Below are 20,832 nucleotides of genomic sequence, written 5' to 3'. Positions count from 1 at the left end.
ATTGATGAGGTCCGATGATTGTATTAAGACTTTGGATGATAAAAGATTTAAAGTTGCGATCAAAAGGACTGGTAGATTAAAAAGGATTGGTTATTGGGAGTCATTTGTTTTATTTGAAAAAGGGGTACAAATTATTGAAGAGATGTGATTTTTTTGAAAAGTCACGTCTTCCATATTATTTAGATGTAGAAGGGAGATATAGAACCAATCAAAAGGACATGGTAAAATTGGAAAGACGTTCATATTCTAAAAAAATATTTTATATTACTTGTACGGAGGGATAAGGGCTATATTATGACTTTGTAATATAAATTCTATTATTTTAAATAATAAAATAAAATGATCTTTGTTTATTATTAAAGGCGTGGAGATTTAAACTGCAGGCGAATCATCCTTTGTAATTATTTTCTGGAATTCTGTATACAATTTAAATATCGAATAAGTGGACATGGTCATTTAGCATTTTAAATTTAATGATTACAGATAGTGTGAAATCTTTAATCATTTCCATATCTGTGTCCAATTTGTCTCCCTATCAGAGGAGTTAAAGTTCAGTCTGGACTAATTTAAGATTGTGTAATATTTGGTCTGTCGCATCTTGATGATTTAATTGTTAGCAGTATAAGTGCATAAGAACTTTATGAAGTTGTACGTGAAAATTCACCGAAGTTGACTTTATTGCCCGAATGAGCAGAGGCACTGGTCTTTATATTATTGAAGTCAGGAAATTGATATCTTCCTTCCTACAAGCATCAAATTCATTATTTACAAAAATTATACAAAACATTCAACCATTATCTAGTATTCAGTTTCATTTTGATTGAGTTCGAGGACTTTGCTAGCCGAAGAACTCCAAAGTTTAAATTCGCTATAGAAAAGCCTTGAACCAGAGAGTCAGCGTTTGAGGAGGAGGTCTACCCGCCTAGGTGTAGTGGAGCTTGAAATGCAGGGGAATCGAGAAGTATTCCAGTTCGTTGGCCAGAACTGATTGAGAAGTCCTATCGGAGGAGTGGTAGGCTCTTGGATTTCCAATTTACGGTTTTGGGAACCAACAAAAGGGATTGATTATGAAGAAACCTTTGTTCCTGTCGCCAGATATACCTCCATAAGAGTAGTCTTAGCAATTCATCGAAGGGATGGAAAGTACATCAGATCGATGTAAAAACAACATTCCTAAATGGAAAGATTATAGAAGAAGTATATCTGGAGCAACTTGAAGGATTTGAAACTCATGATCTTAATGTTTTTGTTTGTAGGCTTAAGAAAGCTCTCTATGGGCTTAAGCAAGCTCTAAGGGCCGAGTTTGAAAGAATTGATAAGTAGCTCACTAGCTTTGGATTCTCCAAGAATGAAGCCGATTCAAATTTATATTATAAAAGAGATAAGATGATATGGTAATTTTGATACTGTATAATGATGATTTATTAATAAAGGTGATGATCATCTTATAGATCGATGCAAGAAGATCTAACTAGAGAATTCAAGATGAAAGACTTGAGTCTCCTTCATTACTTCTTGGGACTAGAAGTACGATAGAATTCTGTCAGTATCATACTTAATCAAGGGAAGTATACATCAGACATTTTGAAGAGATTTGGAATGTGGAATTGCAAGTCTATGTCTTCTCCAATGGAGACTAATCTACATAAACTTAAAGAAGCAACTGCAAAATCACCGTCCATAGATTCTACTCTCTACAGACAGATGATAGGGTCCCTTATGTACTTAGTAAATACAAGACCTGATATTTGCTATGTTGTTAATGCCTTAAGCTAGTTTATGTGTGAGCCAAAGGAGATTCACCTAGTTGCAATTAGACACATTATGAGATGCTTACAAGGCTGTAATGTCTCCATTTTGGAGGTAGTTTGATTTAATTAATCTAATTAATTAAGTTGTCCAAAATAATAATTATTTTATGGGGATGACTAATTGATTATTTTAATTAAATTAAAAGTGGTATTAAGTTAATTATTTATAAAGTTATCAAATAAATAAATATAAAAAGGTAATTTAATATTTAATTAATTTAATAAAGTGATTTAAATAAAATAATATATCATAAAGTCACTTATAAAAATAAAATATTATTCTTGAAGCTTCTAGAATTTGGGCCGACCTCTTGGTGAAAATAAATAAGTAAGTGAGGCCAGCCATTGTTTTCATCATCCAGAAATTGATGTTTGTTTGTTGTGATTATTTGGTGGAGAAGCCAGCTAGGGTTTCAGCCATTGGAGGACCTTTGGGGACGAAAACCCTCATTGGTTATGCAGTTTTGAGGCTGTGAGATATCAGCTGAATTATTGCTGATTGTGGGCTTTAATTCAGAAGTCCAATCTTGAGCTTCATTGTGGAGATTATTTGAGTACAATAGCTGATGTATTATTGTACTTGCAACAGCTGATGTATTGCTGAGATTCTTACTTGAGACTTCATTAGTTTGCATTTTTATGCTAAGTCTTGCAGGATACGACTTGGAGCTTAATTGGAGGCATTTGTTGATTGGGATTTCATCATTCAAGAGTTCGATCGCTTCATATTTTGTTACCAGTAGTCTGATATTCATTTTCAGACTTTGCATCAACACTCGGAGTCCACGTTTTTCACTCTTGGGGGCTCAATCTTACATCAAACTCAGCTTACACTTGGAGCACTTGTTTCTTCAAGGGTTGGAGACTGTTTTGGGAGTTTGAGGAGACCATTAGTAGCTGATATATATTTATTCTCTGAGGTCTGCTAGAACAGGGGCGAATTGGGCTGGGAAGCACAAATAAATTCATAGAAATTCATTCACACATCTTTGGCACATGGGTATTTGGGCGAACCTCTTCTTGAAGCTTGGCAATGAAGAGTGATGATAGTAATTGAAGGTTGTAGCTGGGATATATTTATTTTGAAGGTCTGAAAGTTACAGCAGGGGCGGCTCAGCTTTGGGTCATTATTCATCACATACAAGGTGTTTATTTATTGATATATGCTGGCTACTTCATCTCTCTCACAAGGCGACTCAATCAGGTTCTTATGCTGTCTTGCATTCCATTTTATGCATATATGAACATTTGAAAGATGCTGCAATTTGTACTGAGACTTGTCATTAAATTTCAGACTTGGCATAGTTGTTACATCTTCATATTTTACCAAAGAGTCTTGGCTAATACATGTTACATTGTATATGGATTTGCAAATTGAATAAGGGAGCTGCAAGTTGGAGTCCTATAGTTGCTTTAATGATCATTTAGAATAGTACATTTGAATGTATGCCAAGCGTTTGTTAAAATGTGCTTGGCTATAGGTATGCATTGATTCATTAGAAACTCATGTAAAGGAAAGTGCTCTTCATTCTTAGCTCGTTGTTAGATCATTTAGCATTCATCCTGAAGCTAACAGTCATATATCCCTAGTTTGCCAACTGTTTGACATAATGTCAAGTGGCTGAAGATGAAAAATTTACATTAGCAATCATTGAAAGTGCATTGTGATTGATAAAAGGAGGTTATAAATGCATCTAGACGATAGTGTAGACATCATAGTGTTGAATTGTAATCATTTGAAGTCTTCATTGAGTATTTATCAAGCAAACATTAGATTGAAACCACGGATCAGCAAGTTGAAAGTTTTCATTTGAAGTGTTTGATGAAATTCCTTGAGCTCTTTATCAGCATTTTGAGATCAGATTTGAGCAGGGTCATTATAAAGGCACTCTTAATTTTGGACTTAGATATGAGAAGGTTGGCTTAGATTTACATGGATTCACTGACTCAGATTGGGGTGGAAGTGTTAAAGACAGGAAAAGTACTTCAGGATGTTGTTTCAGTTTAGGATCAGCAATGATATCTTGGATATGCTAAAAGCAGTCTTCAGTAACTCAAAGCTCCATAGAAGCCGAATACATTGCAGCAACAATGGCCTCTCGAGAAGCAGTTTGGCTAAGGAAGTTACTTGTTTGGACAAGCCATGAATCCTATGATTATTCATTGTGATAATCAGAGTTCCATCAAGCTTTCAATGAATCCGGTTTTTCGTGACAGGTCCAAGCGTATTGAAATTCCTTACCATTATGTAAGAGATATGGTAGACAGGTGTAAAGTGCCTTGACAATTTTTGAAGTTTTATCCCTATTTTTCTGCCTTAAGAATTTTGTCAAACACTTCCCTTGCAGCCTCAGTTTGCTGATGTTTGTTGTTTTGCTATGATTTTTTGAATGCCAAGGATATTGATGAATACAAATGATTGCAAAATAACTAATTGGAAATCAAAGTGATATGCAACTTCTTTTTATTATTTTCCAAATGCAAGTACATGAAATTTTGATGTAAAATGCACACCTACAGCCAAGAGGTATTTTCACAAACACTTGGCATGCATCCTATGAATGACTATGCAATGAGACTTTTCTACAAACATTTGGCATACAAACTGAACAACTGAATTAAGTTGATTTCCCTTCAATACTTCAATGTTTACAATGACTGAATACTTTGGTAACAAAAATACATATATTACTTGTCAAATGTATCCATCTACAATTGCCAAATGTAAATACCAAAAGAACTTGGAATAAGTAGATGAGATGACATGCTTTTTGGCTTTTCTTTTTTCAGATTTGCTTTTTCGGACTATTTTTTCGGATCTGCTTTTTTGGCTCTACTTTTTCACTTTCCTTTTTTGGATCCACTGTGAAAACTAAAACCTTTCTCCTTGCCAACTGATGTCAAAAATTAGATGCACGGGCTGAACAAAAATCACTGAATATTATCTCCCAATTGATCACAAATGAATTGGCTAAATACCAATTCCTCCACTCCCAATTAGGGTTGATACCTCACAACCGAAATTGGCACCTTAGAGCCTTCAAACCCTCAGGCAAGCATGCAAGCAGTAAGGCTTTCAGCACAATAGATGAATATGCAACTCAAGATGTGTAAAATGACCCCCCAAAGGCTCCTTATAAAGATTTCATAAGCAACTCCAAAAAGCTTCTAGAGGAATCCAACACTTCATTCTTTTAAGTGACTTTTTGATATTTTATTATGTTAGCCACTTTAATATTAAATCAATTAAATATAAAGTTACTTTTTCATATTTCATTGTTTAGTAACCTTATAAGTGATTAATTTAATATATCTTTTCCCCCTTATTTCTTCCTTTTTAGCCTTCGGGGAAAATAAATGCTAAAATAAAATAAGTCGCTGGTGCCTGTCAAAAATGGGACATTACAGTCCTCCCTTCCCGAAATTGCTTGTCCTCAAGCAACTGCAAACTCGGGTGCTGTAAAATCTGCTCATTCTCCCATGTGGCATCCTCTGCAGGCAGATCCTTCCATCTCACCAAGTACTCTTTAATCATTCTGTTCTGCAATTTCCTCTCTTTGACATCAATGGTCTCTTTAGACACCGAGACCAAATGTCCCTCCTCATCAAGTGGTGGAAGATCCCTGGAAGAGATAACCTGCTGACCTAATGCCTTCTTGAGGCATGAAACATGAAATGCATTATGAATCTTGTTGCTTGTAGGCAGCTCTAACTCATATGCTACCTCCCTAATCCTCCTGGTAACCCTGTATGGACCGTAGAACCTTGGTCTTAGTTTCTTTGCTCCGCTCTTTTTAAGAGAGGACTGTCTATAGGGCTACAATCGTAGATATACCATATCACCAATCTGAAAGCTGCGCTCAACCCTATGTTTATCTGCATAAGTCTTTTGCTGATTTTGTGTCATTACCAGATTATCCTTGAGGGCCTTCAATATATCTTGGCTTTCCTGAATCCAATCTTTTGCTTTAGGTGCCCTACTCTCACCAAAAGCCATCTCCACAAATGAAGGTGCATCATACCCGTACAAAGCTCTGAAAGGACTCATTCCAATGGACGTATGGTGTGTGGTATTGTAACAATACCCTCCTAAATGCAACCACCTGATCCAAGCCCGCTGTTGTCCTACCACATAATTACACAAGTACCCCTCAACCCACTCATTAACAATTTCTATTTGCCCATTAGTTTGAGGGTGATAACTAGTACTGGTTGTCAACTTAGTACTTGTTAGTCTAAACAGCTCCTGCCAAAAAACACTCATAAACCTGCTATCCCTGTCCCTAACTATGTTCTTAGGTAGCCCATGCGATCTAAAGATCTCCCTGAAAAATAGCTCAGCCACCTGTGAAGCCCTGTACTCTGTCAGAATAGCAAAGAAATGTGCGTATTTTGTGAGCCAGTCTACCACAACAAAGATGCTGTCTCTCCCCTGTACCTTGGGTAGGCCTGTGATGAAGTCCATCGAAATGCTCTCCCACCTCTGCTCAGGAATGGGCAAAGGATGAAGTAACCCAGCCGGATTTGTATGCTCAGACTTATTCTGCTGGCAAGTCACGCATTCCTTCACATGCTTCAACACATCATCCTTGAGGCCTTTCCATGAAAACCTCTCTCTAATCTGTCTATAAGTTTTGAAGTAGCCCTGATGGCTTGTGAGGGGTGTATCATGGCAAGATTGTAGTATTTTCTCCTTCAATTTTGATTTCGGTACCAGATAGATCCTATCCTTGTAGTAAATCACATCATCAACTATCCTGTACCTGTCATCCAGAATCAATCCATCCATCAACTCACAAGCAAATGTATTCTTGGAGTACTCCACTAGTAAGATGGATTTCCAATCTGCCGAAATCTCAGAGAGTGAGCAAGCTGAAGGCCTCTTGGAGAGGGCATCTGCAAGAATGTTCTTCTTCCCCCTAACATACTCTTTGTCGAAATCATATGCCTGTATCCTGCTAACCCACTTCTGATGTCTCTCGTTCAAGTCCTTCTGCTCTAAGAAGTATCTGAGACTGTTATGATCTGTCCTCACCACAAATTTTCCCCCAACTAGATACTGTTTGAACTTCGCCAAGGCATGCATAATGGTGAGCATCTCCTTATCATAGATGGAGTATAGTCTCTTAGCTCCCCTCAACTTACGGCTCTCAAAGGCGATAGGGTGTCGATTCTGCATCAATACTGCACCAATACCTTCCCCTGAAGCATCACACTCTAGAATGAAAGGCTGCGTGAAATCAGGAAGTGCCAACATTGGATAACTGCTCATCACCTCCTTGAGCTTATCAAAAGCTCGCTACGCCTTTGCTGTCCAACAAAATGCACCCTTCTTGGTCAAATTTGTCAAAGGTGCCCCCAACTGTGAGAACCCCTTAACAAAACGCCTATAGTAACTGCATAGTCCGAAGAAGCCCCATAGCTCTGTAAGTGATCGTGGTGTGGGCCAATCTAGAATAGCCTGTATTTTCTCTTGGTGCACTTGGACACCCTCTGCACTGATCACGTGTCCCAATTAAAGAATCTCTCTAAGACCGAACTCACATTTTGAAGCCTTAGCATACAAGGACTGCTCCTCCATGATGGTAAGGATCTCATCAAGCTGCTACAAGTGTTCTTCCCAAGTTTTATTGTATATGAGCAAATCATCAAAGAATACCAAGAGGAACTTACGCAACTTTTTGTTGAAGAAATGATTCATACAAGACTGGAATGTGGCAGGTGCGTTAGTTGATCCAAATGGCATCACCAAGAACTCATAGTGCCCATAGTGGCATCAGAAAGCGGTCTTGTGCACATCTTGTTCCCTCACTCTAATCTGATGGTAACCTGATCGAAGAGCAATCTTTGAAAAATATATTGCCCCATGTAACTGATCGAATAACTCATCGATCCTGGGTATCGGGTACCTGTTCTTGATTGTTTTCTTATTGAGGGTTCGATAATCTATACACATTCTCATGGTCCCATTTTTCTTCTTCACCAGGACCATTGAAGAAGCGAAAGGGCTGGAGCTAGGACGAATGTGTCCCATATCAAGCAATTCCTTGATTGCTTTCTCGATCTCATCCTTAAATTTTTTAGGATGGCAATAAGGGGTAGTAATCATTGACTTGGCCCCTTCTTCCAATTCAATAGTATGCTCGAAGCCTTTGTCTGGTGGCCTCCCTAGGGGGATCTCATCAAAAACCTTGTCATGTTTGCCCAGTAGCTCCTTGATGTCAATGTGGATTGGTTGTTTCGAATCTGTAGATTCCTTAGGAGTGATCACACACTCTGCTGCCCAAACTATGTCATCATGCCTGAAAATACTCTCCATACGTCTAGCTGAAACAATCTTAGGTGCTTTAGATGCCATACCTTTAAGCACCACTCTACGCCCATCAACATCTCTGAACTTGAGTTCCATGGTTTGGAAGTTCTGTGAGTACTTCCCTAATGACTGCAACCATTGGACCCCAAGTATGGCATGGATATCACCCAAGTCAACCAAATAGAAATCATCTGTAATTGTGTGGTTGCCCATCATAATAGACAACTGTGGAATCCACTGAGTACAAGCTATCTTACACCCATCAACCACCATCACACTGAATCCCTCAAAATCCTCTAGAGGAATTTGTCGCTTGTTCACCAATGATGCATCAATGAAGTTATGAGTAGCTCCACTATCAATCAATACTGCTATCCGATGACGTTGTAGGACCCCACGAACTTTGAAAGAGTTGAACTTAGGAGCACTGGAGATAGAAGCAATGATCTCATCATGATTTTCCCCATCTGAATCGTTATTGTCTTCCCTTTGAGGTTCCTCTTCCTCAGAACTGCTCTCATCATCTGATATCACCTTAATTAAGTGAGCCTTGCCTTTCCCTAGGCAACGGTGTCCACTAGACCATTTCTCCTTGCAATGATAGGAAATCCCCTTAAGCCGACACTCCTGTCTATAGGCTTCATCAAAGTTCTTATGACTTTTTTTATGGAATGGCTTCTTCCCCTTATCCTTATGGGATGTGAAAGGCTTGCTAGGAGCCCTAATGCTAGATGTAGAATATTCCATGTCTCTAGTCTTCATGATAGCATCCTGGAGAGAATTTGGTTTGAAGGCCTTAACCCGACCACAAAGAGGCTCTGTCAATCCCTCAATGAAGAGCATAACCAACCGCTGTTCTGAAATATCTGTCACCATAACTGCCAACCGTTGGAACTCTGTGATGTAAGCATCCACTGAATTAGTCTGCCTGAGTTGTGCTAACTCCCTAAAGTGGAGTTCAGGATCCTTACGATCAAACCTGTCAATGAGTTTCCGGGTGAATTCCAAATATGAAGTAATGTTGGCATGCCCCAAGGTGACAAGTCCATGGTACCACCATTCATGTGCTTCACCTTCCAAATGGAGTGTGGCGTACTGGATAGCCTCTATTTCCAACATAGGATTGAGTTGCAAATATGTGTCAAGCTTCTGAACCCAAGCTCTAGTTGTACCTTTGTTACTTCCATCAAATGATGGTAAGGTTAGTTTTCCCACCTTACACTGGAAGTCTTGATTTTGCATTCCCCGTTGATTGTTTCTTGGTCCATTTCTCAATTTAAGACTACAAAAGTCTACTAGTGACATGGAAGCTTTGAAATCATCTCCTAGAGAGTTGTACTTCCTCAAATAATCACCATATCCCTCTTCTCTTACTTGCTGGTCGTGATTTGCAGCACCCCGTTCTCTCAAAAATGTAGGCATAAGAGGCCTAGGAGTAGCTCTACTTGCTGTTCTAACACTGCTTTGAGCTGTGTCATTGTTTTCTTGACCCCCATTGTGTCCATTCTACCTATTAGTCCTGTTATGGTTCCTATCATTTCCATTGTTTCTATTATCTACCAGCTGTCCAAGGATAAGTGATAGTTCTTCTTTTCCTCTTGCCATTTCATCTCTCAACTCCTGTTGCCCTCTTGCAAGAGCATTAAGCATTTGCTGGGTACTGCTTTCTTCCATGAGTTTTAAAGGAATTAAGCCCTTTCTTGCCCTGTTATAGAATTTATCCAAAGGGTTTATGAATGGAACATTTGGAAACTCTTCATTCATAACCTGTACAGGATGGCAGGAACTTTAGCTCTGATACCACTATAAAGTGCCTTGACAATTTTTGAAGTTTTATCTCTATTTTTCTGACATAAGAATTTTGTCAAACACTTCCTTTGCAGCCTCAGTTTGTTGATGTTTGTTGTTTTGCTATGATTTTTGAATGCCAATGATATTGATCAATACAAATGATTGCAAAATAACTAATTGAAAATCAAAGTGATATGCAACTTCTATTTATTATTTTCCAAATGCAAGTACATGAAATTCGGATGTAAAATGCACACTTACAGCCAAGAGGTATTTTCACAAACACTTGGCATGCATCCTATGAATGACTATGCAATGAGATGCTTTTACAAACATTTGGCATACAAACTGAACAACTGAATTAAGTTGATTTCCCTTCAATACTTCAGTGTTTACAATGACTGAATACTTTGGTAACAAAAAGACATATATTACTTGTCACATGTATCTATCTACAATTGCCAAATGTAAATACCAAAAGAACTTGGAATAAGTAGCTGAGATGACATGCTTTTTGGCTTTTCTTTTTTCGGATTTGCTTTTGTGGATTGCTTTTTCAGAGTGCTTTTTCAGCTTTGCTTTTTCGCTTTGCTTTTTCAGACTGCTTTTTCGGATCTGTTTTTTAGGATTGCTTTTTCGGCTCTGCTTTTTCGCTTTGCTTTTTCAGATCCGTTGCGAAAACTAAAACCTTTCTCCTTGCCAACTGATGTCAAAAATTAGATGCATGGGTTGAACAAAAATCACTGAATATTATCTCCCAATTAATTACAAATGAATTGGCTGAATACCAATTCCTCCACTCCCAACTAGGGTTGATATCTCACAACCGAAATTAGAACCTTAGAGTCTTCAAACCCTCAGGCAAGTATACAAGCACTAAGGCTCTCAGCACAATAGATGAATATGCAATTCAAGATGTGTAAAATGACCCCGCAAAGGCTCCTTATAAAGATTTCACAAGCAACTCCAAGAAGCTTCTAGAAGAATCCAACACTTTATTCTTTTAAGTGACTTTTCGATATTTTATTATGTTAGTCATTATAATAGTAAATCAATTAAATATAAAGTTACTTTTTAATATTTCATTGTTTAGTAACCTTATAAGTAATTAATTTAATATATCTTTTCTCCCTTATTTCTTCCTTTTTAGCCTCCGGGGAAAATAAAGGCTAAAATAAAATAAGTAGCTGGTGCCTGTCAAAAAGGGGACATTACAATAGGAATTTTGTAAAATTAGAATATATTTGCATTGCAGATCAGACAACATTCTTACCAAACCTCTTTCTAGAGTGAAGATAGACTACATCAGGAGAAGACTTGGTATGGTTGAATTGCAATCCATTTGGTATTCTTTAAATTATTAATAAAATAATTTTATTTGTCAGGCTATTGTCTATTATAGGCTCCACCATTTGTATTCATTATTTAAGAGGTGATGATCTTTGAGATAATGAACACTTGTATAAAAGACATTATGAGAGATGACGATCTCTTAGATAATGTGCTAAATAGTAGAGTTATACTGTAAGATCTAGATGAGTTCAAGATCATATTGTGATGTTGACATTGCTATGTCAATAAGTCACAATTTGGATAAAGGAAGAATTTTATTCTCTTGGGTTTATCTTGTGTTCTAGTAAATCTTAACTCAGGATCATGTTGTGATATAGGAATACCAGTATCTATGAGTCACAACTTGGATAAATGAAGAACTTAAATTAGTCTTCAGATTTATCCTATATATTATCACTAGAAGCAGTGATTTGTCATATTACTTGTCATATCACAGGTTTAGTAATATGACATTGTATCATGTGTTTTATGACACCACATGCTAAGAAGATTCAGATAGATATAGAGTATCAATTCTTGCTTGTTCATCTTTATTGATGTTGCTAGATATGATATCTCTCTGTATGATTATCAGGTTAAGAGGGATTGTTAAGTTCATAACATGATAATCTACAGGTCTGAGTGTGTAGACTGCACCTAATCTTCTCCTTTCTAAGTATCATTTAAATGGCATTTAATATAGACCTATATACCTCTTGTGATAGGTGGCAACTTCTTAAAGGATTGTTTTGATAGTTAATACTAACCTAACACATTGTGTGTGTTGGTGATTAATTATTAATAATCTTGCAGATTGCCGATTTCTGGGAGAGGATGTGTGCCAATTTCTGGGAGAGGATATGTGCTGATTTCGGGGAAAGGATGTGTGGTGACTTAGGAAGGGACATGTCCCTTTGAGGAGTGTTAAGTTCGTAACATGATAATCTACAGGTCTGAGTGTGCAGACTGCACCTAATCTTCTCCTTTCTAAGTATCATATAAATGGCATTTAATATATACCTATATACCTCTTGTGATATGCGGCGATTTCTTAGAGGATTGTTTTGAAGTTAATACTAATCTAACACATTGTGTTGGTGATTAATTATTAATAATCTTGCAGATTGCCGATTTCTGGGAGAGGATGTGTGCTGACTTAGGAAGGGACATGCCCTATAGTCATGATATTTAGGAAGAGTATTATTGCAGTTTGAAGGACACAAATACATCAAGTCTGCTCCCTCAAGCAATAATACCTAGTCGATTTATTTCAGAGATAAAACTACATTCAGATCAAAATAAAGATTGACAATCACTTCAGAATTATAAGAAGTTCATTTTCAGCAATCAAGGATGGATTAAAAGTCTGATTAGAGGCGCAGAATTTGCAGAAACTTTACACTCAGAAATATTATATTCCAATTTCAACTGTCCCCAGATCTTGAAAGCATTAATTTTGAAAATATCTTTAAAGATATAGATTCTGTTATTAGACCAGGCTTTTCTAGAGACCCCGTGAGTAAGTGCCAAGGTCTTATTGTTCCAAATGAAGTTCTACCAGATTGATCTCTGTTCAACACAAGAATCCAAGGTTGTCAAAACAGCCTCACAGTTTTGAAAGTTCTTAATGCTGTTCCAGGCCTTCTAATGTTGCTAAACACTGGCAAAACGAAGACTTTGTTTCCAAAGGTACACATCATAAATATGAAGAGCATTCCAATTTTTTCCCTTTCTAGGTTTCGAAAGATATCAGTTAACTTTGGCGAGCACCTTTCAATGCTCATCACCTTCACAGTCCCTTACATCCCATTTAACAACCAAAGAAACACCTAGGATCCTAAGGTCTTTACATCCCATTTAACAACCAAAGAAACACCTAGGATCCTAAGGTCTTTACATCCCATTTAACAACCAAAGCAACACCTAGGATCCTAAGGTCTTTAAGCCCCATCACATCACGTCTTTTTGGAAAACAACACCAGTTCCTTTCCTCTTACCCAACTTATCAAACTTATTGACTTTTCATTATTTGGATGGTTGTGTATGCTGTTGTTTGGATTTTGGTCCAATTCTTATTCCTTACATGCCTTTGCAATTGTTTTTGGACATATTTAGCTGGCTGTGTATGTGCATTGATTTATTCTCACATATGCATTATCCAAATAATAGGTCTGTATTTGTAGTATGTACACAATTGGATAGGGAAATCCCTGCTTCTTTGTGTCCGAAACATTTGAATACTTACATGCTCAATATTAGAAAAATACTTGTGTAAAACATATTATTGACATCTTGATATATTTCTTTTGTTAAAATTTTCTCATCCTTTTAAATGCTTCCCAATTCCATCAATTAGTGAACTAACATAACTATTTCTGATGAACCTGAACTTATGTAAGATTTTTTGGGGATATTTCATGATATCATAAGAATTGAGATAAATAGACACACAGATGTTTTTCTTTCCAAGGTGGTATTTGACACCAACATTTTGAAATTACAACGAAATATTCTTTTATATATGTATATAATATATGTGCACATATATAAATGTGTGCGTATCTACACACTAACACACACAGAGAGACAAATATCTTTGTTGCTCTAATCTGAAAATTATTATAAAAGGAAAAACTCAATTTTATCTGAATACCTGTATATATGCAACAAGAGCCTGGAGGATCTTTGGATTCCAATGGTTCTCAAACTGTGACGAATTTCTGTAAATTATTGAGATTTGATATGTCACACCATTGGATGTAACTTGGACAGATATACTGTTTATTTGAACTTTACGATAAGTGATGTATTGGTAAGGGGCTTGCACATGTAATGGGAAAAATAAAATTGAAAGTTATCTTATGAAATGTGTTTGTGTTCTGGTGCTGAGATATTCTCTGTTTGTTTATATCAGGTGAGAAAAGCAGCTGTTGATATTGTACAAGGACTGACTGGTTCTGAAGAGGGACTGAAAAGTCTGTCTAATCATTCCGATACTCTGTTGGCTTCACTTTTGAGTCTTCTAGGCAATAAAAAGGTTATAATTCACTGTGTTTATATCATATTGCATTAGTGTCCTGTTAAATATGATTAAGCCTTTTTCAACTGTATCTTGGTTATTTTGTGGATGCACTTTTGTTAATGAATGTTGTAGGTGTTATTAATTTTTAAAATACACAAATCTCATTGGTATCCTCCTTTCTTTGTATATGTTGGCCTTGAAATATTTTTTCCAAAGCTCTTTAGCTTGCATAGAAATGATTTTGTGTCTCTCCTTAGTTCATGCTATTTGATTTCATAGTCAGTTACAATTCCACGAACTGCAGAGGGCACCATGGGTTTGCATAGTCATACGAAGAAGCTAGCTTATAGCCACTAACCATGCTCTGTACTTTCAGAAAATTACATATTGAACTGGGATTTCACTAAAAATACATCCGAAAAATCCCTTATTTTCTTGGAAAACATATGAATTTTATAATAACCTTGAATATCTAATTCTTGAATTACACTGCAAACTGAAATAGTAGTGATTATTTTATAAGGTTCACAGCTGAATAAAAATGATTCAAATAAAGCAGCTAAACTAAGCACCCTGTTATTGTAAATCAATCTTATATTAAATAGAGGAGACATAAGCTCCATATATAGATTTACAAAGATGATGTTTCTAAAAGAAACAATCTTGAACTAAAGACAAAAATAGAAACTACCGAAGACTACTAGGATGATCATTAAAGAAGCATTACATTATTTTAATACCCTTCTTTAATGGTCATTGTTCTAACAACCCTCGTGTAAGGTTGGAAAATGGAAGCACTACACCCTACACACAATGAAGGGGGAAGACCAAGACCCACCCCTTTGATTAAGTTTGATTGATACAAAAGGAACTATCAATACGTAACCTAATGTGAAAGGAGTGAATAACTTGTATCTATTTCCCTCTCACCTCCACCTTAAGAGGGTTTAAGCAAGAAGATAGACAATATAATACTGAAATATGAAGATATAATGAAGAAAAAGGGGAAATGATATACCTTATGAAATACAAACCTGAAAATGGGCTGTCAAATACTGAAATATGAAGAGATAATGCAGAAAAAGGGGAAATCATATACCTTATGAAATACAAACCTGAAAACGGGCTGCCAAATGAACTCAAAAACTGTTGAGACCTTAGATTTTGGCTGAAAATTGTGAGGCAGACAAAACCCAGAAATCATTTGGCGAACTATAATATTCTGCACTTGATTTTGTCCTTAAAATGTTGTATGTTTAGTATCTGAACATTAAATCAAACAGTTGCCACCCCAAAACACCGTATGACCCCTTTAACCAAGCTATTCAATTAATTCCAAATCACTGTTTAAGTTTTAAATAGAAGATGATACTTCAGCAATAAACTGAGCAATCCAACCTATTAGAAAGTCTCAGACCGAATTTGAAAACCAAGACTAAATCAAACTACACACAGCGAGACATTAAATGTTTCCTTGTATTTTGAAACAGGTAGTATGCAGAGACATCGTTTTGCATTATATCTCCACATCCAACAATTGGCACCCATAAATTAAATCGCAAGTCTATTAATCAATGAAAAGTAGGGATATATAGCAACAGACCCGTCGTTGTAACGTGGTTGGAAAACACTGGAGGTAACCCACGTTCAAACGTCTTGACTGGAACTTCAACTATAAACCCGAACACAGTATTGAAGCAGCAGCAAAACTCCTGTAATGCGGGTGCGGGATAGACCAATAAGCTCGCAGTCTGCTTCGACTTCTTGAGAATACCACAATCGACTAACTCCAGATTGTGCAATATTGGTGTCAGCTGTAGACATCCAGGCGGCAGATTCAGGATGTAATCACGTTGGGAAGGCCTACCACGGTTACCAACCGCCCGACTGGAGTTTCATTAGCACTACGTTAACCCGTATGACCCTTGCGGCTGTTCAAATACGCCGTTCTCCTTCACAAACTCGGGATACTATCACCCGTGTATCACAGTTTCTTTCCAACCACTGTAATATTCTGCACTTGCCAGTCAACACTTCTTTGCCGAATCTGCCCATCCGCACTTAGCTGCAATTTGGGGAAGCTTAGGTTTTCGTCCAGCTCCTAAATTTACCAGACTTGAGGGTTTTCGTCCTCAGAGTCACAATCCAGTCACATTAAAGCAACCAGTAGTTTATTTGAATGTTTAATATCATTCTTCATGGTGACAATCCCAATGTAGGCTCCCCTTTTTATAACCTCGAAGTGAGGGAAAGACGTTGGCATGAGGAATGTGGGATAAAACCACATTTTCGTCCTGTAGTGCCTTTAAGACATTTTATAAAGTGTATAGCTTATAATATTGAAATGACTTAATTTTTTCCTCTCAGTTTAATGAAGTTCTGAAGTGAGGTCGCTTTAACTCCTGTTGTGACTGGTAAACATCCTGTCAAATAATATTTAATCCATCCGGATGTGGAGATAGATTAAATTATGCCCATCTATTTAGCACTGAGAAGGGGACATGACAGTCCTCCCTTCCCGGGATTACTTGCCCTCAAGCAATCTCAATGATGGATGCTGTAATATAGACTCACCTTCCCATGTGGCGTCTTCATAAGGCAAGTCTTTCCAACGGATCAAATATTCCCTGATGATTCGGTTGCGCAACTTCCTCTCTCTGGTTTCAATCACTTCTTCCGGTACCAGAATAAGCTTACCCTCTTCATCAAGCGGGGGTAGAATCTCAGAAGGTACAATTTGCTGACCCACAGCTTTCTTGAGGCACGAGACATGAAAAACATTGTGAATCCGGCTGTCACCTGGCAGCTCCAGCTCATAAGCGACTTCTCCTACTCTCTTGGTGATAGTGTATGGTCCATAAAATCTGGGCTTAAGCTTCTCGGACCCACTCTTCTTCAAGGAGCTCTGTCTGTAAGGCTGCAGTCGTAGAAAAACTCTATCCCCAACCTCGAAACTCCTTTCGGTGCGATGCCGGTCAGCGTACAATTTTTGCTGATTCTGCGCCTGCTGAATATTATCTTTGAGAGCTCGGAGGATGTCCTGCTGCTCCTCAATCCAATCCCTGGCTAATGGTGCTCTGCTGTCTGATAATGCCAAATCAATGAAAGAGAGAGGCTCATAACCATAGAGAGCACGGAAAGGGGTCATCCGAATAGACATATGATAAGTGGAGTTATAACAGTATTCCCCCAAATACAGCCACTTGACCCACGCTCTCTGCTGTCCTGCAATGTAGTTCCTCAAGTAACCTTCCACCCACTTGTTCACTATCTCGGTCTGGCCATCAGTCTGTGGATGATAACTTGTGCTCGGAGTCAATTCTGTACCAGTCAATCTAAAAATCTCCTGCCAAAAAGTGCTGAGAAATCTACTGTCCCTGTCACTCACAATGGTTTTGGGTAATCCATGGAGTCTAAAAATCTCTCGGAAAAACAATTCAGCCACCTGAGAAGCTGACCAATCTGCTGATATCGCAAAAAAATGTGCATATTTGGTCAACCTGTCCACAACTACGAAGATGCAATCCCTACCTTGGACCCTCGACAACCCGGTGATGAAATCCATAGAAATGCTTTCCCATCTTTGGGCTGGAATGGGAAGAGGCTGAAGTAATCCGGTAGGAAATCCCTGTTCTGACTTGTTCTGCTGACAAGTCTGGCACTCTCTAACATACTGAAGAATATCATCCTTGAGCCCTTTCCAAGAGAATCTCTCTCTAATTTGCTTTTAGGTTTTGAGAAATCCTGGGTGCCCTGCCGTGGGTGCATCATGGAAAGTGCGCATAATATCCTCCTTTAATTTAGAATCAGGTACTAGGTAGACCCTATTCTTATAGTAAATGATATCGTTCAGCACCTTGTACCTCTCATCCTGAAGTATGCCATCCATAATCTGACAAGCGTGTACATTTTTGGAATACTCCACTAGAAGTTGTGATTTCCAGTGCGTTGAAATTTCAGAAATGATGTAACAATCCCGCGCTGGTGGTCTACGAGAAAGGGCGTCAGCAACAGTATTATTTTTCCCTTTGACATATTCAATGTCAAAATCATACACTTGTATCTTGTTGACCCATTTCTGTTGTCTTTCATTTAATTCTTTTTGTTCAAGGAAGTAACGTAGGCTGTTATGATCAGTTTTGACTGTAAATTTGCTCCCCACCAAATATTGTCTAAATTTTGCCAATGCATGCATTATGGCCAGCATCTCCTTATCATATGTGGAATACAATATCTCGCTGCCCCGAAGTTTCCTGCTCTCAAAGGCAATGGGGTGCCGGTCCTGCATCAAAACTGCTCCTATTCCGCTTCCCGACGCATCACACTCTAGAACAAAGGGCTTAGAGAAATCTGGAAGTGCTAGCACTGGGCATGAACTCATCACCTGTTTCAGCCTATCAAATGCTGTCATGGCCTCCTCTGTCCAAGAAAAAGCCCCTTTGCGTGTCAAATCCGTAAGGGGTGCAGCAACCTGTGAAAAACCCTTGGCAAACCGCCTATAATAGGAGCAAAGACCAAGGAAACCACGTAATTCTGATACATCCTTCGGTGGTGGCCAATCCAATATCGCTCGAATCTTCTCCTGGTGCACCTTAACCCCCTCAGTTCCAATCACATGACCCAAGTAAAGAATCTCAGTCAATCCAAATTCGCACTTAGATTCCTTCGCAAATAAAAAGTTCTCCTCTAAGATGCTAAGAATCTCATCCAAATGCTGAACGTGTTCCTCCCAAGTTCTGCTGTAAACCAATATGTCATCAAAGAATACTAGAACACACTTCCTTAGCTGTTTCTTAAAAATATGGTTCATGCAAGACTGGAAGGTGGCTGGTGCGTTAGTGAGCCCAAAAGGCATCACCAAGAACTCATAATGTCCGTAATGGCATCTAAACGCTGTCTTATGCACATCTTCTTTCCGGACCCGAATCTGATGGTACCCTGAGCGTAGATCTATCTTGGAAAAATAAACTGCCCCATGAAGCTCATCTAACAACTCATCAATACGGGGAATCGGATACCTGTTTTTGATAGTCCTCTTGTTCAGGGCTCGGTAATCTATGCACATCCGAAGGGTGCCATCCTTCTTTTTGACCAACACTACTGAAGATGCAAAGGGATTAGAGCTGGGTCTGATATGCCCCATATCCAACAGCTCCTTTATCGTCTTCTCTATTTCCTCTTTGTAATGCCTAGGGTGACGATAAGGCGTAGTAATAACAGGTTTAGCTCCCTCCTCAAGCTCAATAATATGCTCAAATCCCCTATTTGGAGGAATCCCAGGAGGAATATCCTCGAAAACTCTCCTGTGCTTGTCTATAACTGTTTGGATGTCGCAGTGATATCGCTGTCCTGTGCCCTGAATCTCCTTGGACGAGATAAAACACTGAGTAGCCCACTCTATATCCTCATGTCTCAATATAGCCTCCATCCTGTGAGCTGAAATCACCCTGGGACTACTATCAGAGATAGCTTTAAGGATCACCAATTTATCACCCTGTAAAAACTCCAACTGCATAGTCACATGATCAAATGTATATCTACGAAGAGTACTCAGCCACTGTCTGCCCAAAATAGCATCCAACCCATCCAGATCAACCACATAAAAATCAGAATCTAGAAGATAACCATCAAACTGAATCTGAAGCCCGGCTACCTTCTTTGTGCACCTCAAAACATCTCCACCAGCTACCTTAACATCAAACTCAGGTATAGCCACTGTCTGTAATCCCCTCCTAGATACCATCTGTGTACTGATGAAATTATGCGAGGCTCCCGTGTCTAAAAGGCAAATAATACGCTGGCCTCTAACAACCCCTTTCACCCTGAAGGGATGACATGCTGGGTCACTAGAAAGGGTAGCTAAAACTGGAGATTGCTCAGGAGTGGTTTGTTTCTTTTTCTTATCTTTACCCATCTGTTCTTCATCATCCTTCTCATCTTCGCTGGCCCCACTGCTACCCTCTTCCCGAGGTTCTCCTACCTCTTCCTCCTCTTCAGAATGGATCTCCACATAGTGAATTTTGCCTTTACCCAAACATCTGTGATCAGGAGTCCAAGGCTCCCTGCAAGTAAAACATAACTTCTTCCTCCTCAATTCATTGCGTGACTCAAAATCCAGCCTGGAGGTATTGGGTTTTTGCTGTTTTTTGTTCCCTTTATAAGAAGTGGATCCTTTATAGGATTGCTTAGGAGGTTGCGACAACGTAGGGGTGTCCAAATCATGAGCAATCTTAATGGCGTCATCCAAGGTGCTGGGTTTTAGGACTTTGACCAAGCCTCTAAACCTGTCCTGTAATCCTTCTGTGAATAACATCACCTTGCGTTGCTCGGACATGTCAGGTACCATCACTGAAATCCGTTGAAACTCATCTATATAATGATCCAAAGCCCCGCTCTTTCGTAACTGAGCCAAATCTCTGTAATAAACCTCAATGTCTTTCCTGTCAAAACGGGTGATCAGCTTTGAGCTGAAAACCTCATAGGAAGTGATGAGTCCGTGATCTTGAGTAACTAGACCGTGATGCCACCAATCATAGGCTGCTCCTTCGAGATGCATTGTAGCA

At 38.4% G+C, this 20,832-nt stretch overlaps 1 protein-coding gene across 6 annotated transcripts in view; it reads left to right on the top strand.

The window, feature by feature from the left end:
• The window catches only part of LOC149536833 (ARM repeat superfamily protein), a 245,597-nt gene that overhangs the window by 13,484 nt on the left and 211,281 nt on the right, over nt 1-20,832 (top strand). For 5 of the 6 annotated variants that reach the window (XM_089804937.1, XM_089804939.1, XM_089804942.1 and 2 more), the window contains exon 3: nt 14,162-14,284. The exons of the other annotated variant lie outside the window; for it this stretch is intronic. In XM_089804937.1, the coding sequence (XP_089661063.1) occupies nt 14,162-14,284 (123 nt within the window). The remainder of the gene's footprint in view (nt 1-14,161; nt 14,285-20,832) is intronic. 6 annotated transcript variants of the gene reach the window in all.

The sequence above is a fragment of the Cupressus sempervirens genome, chromosome 10, assembly GCF_028749045.1.
Source record: "Cupressus sempervirens isolate cs-2001-9-10 chromosome 10, ASM2874904v1, whole genome shotgun sequence".
NCBI classification, from domain to species: Eukaryota; Viridiplantae; Streptophyta; class Pinopsida; order Cupressales; family Cupressaceae; genus Cupressus; species Cupressus sempervirens.
Note: the sequence above shows the minus strand (reverse complement) of the source record. Positions and strands in the feature narration are given on the sequence as shown.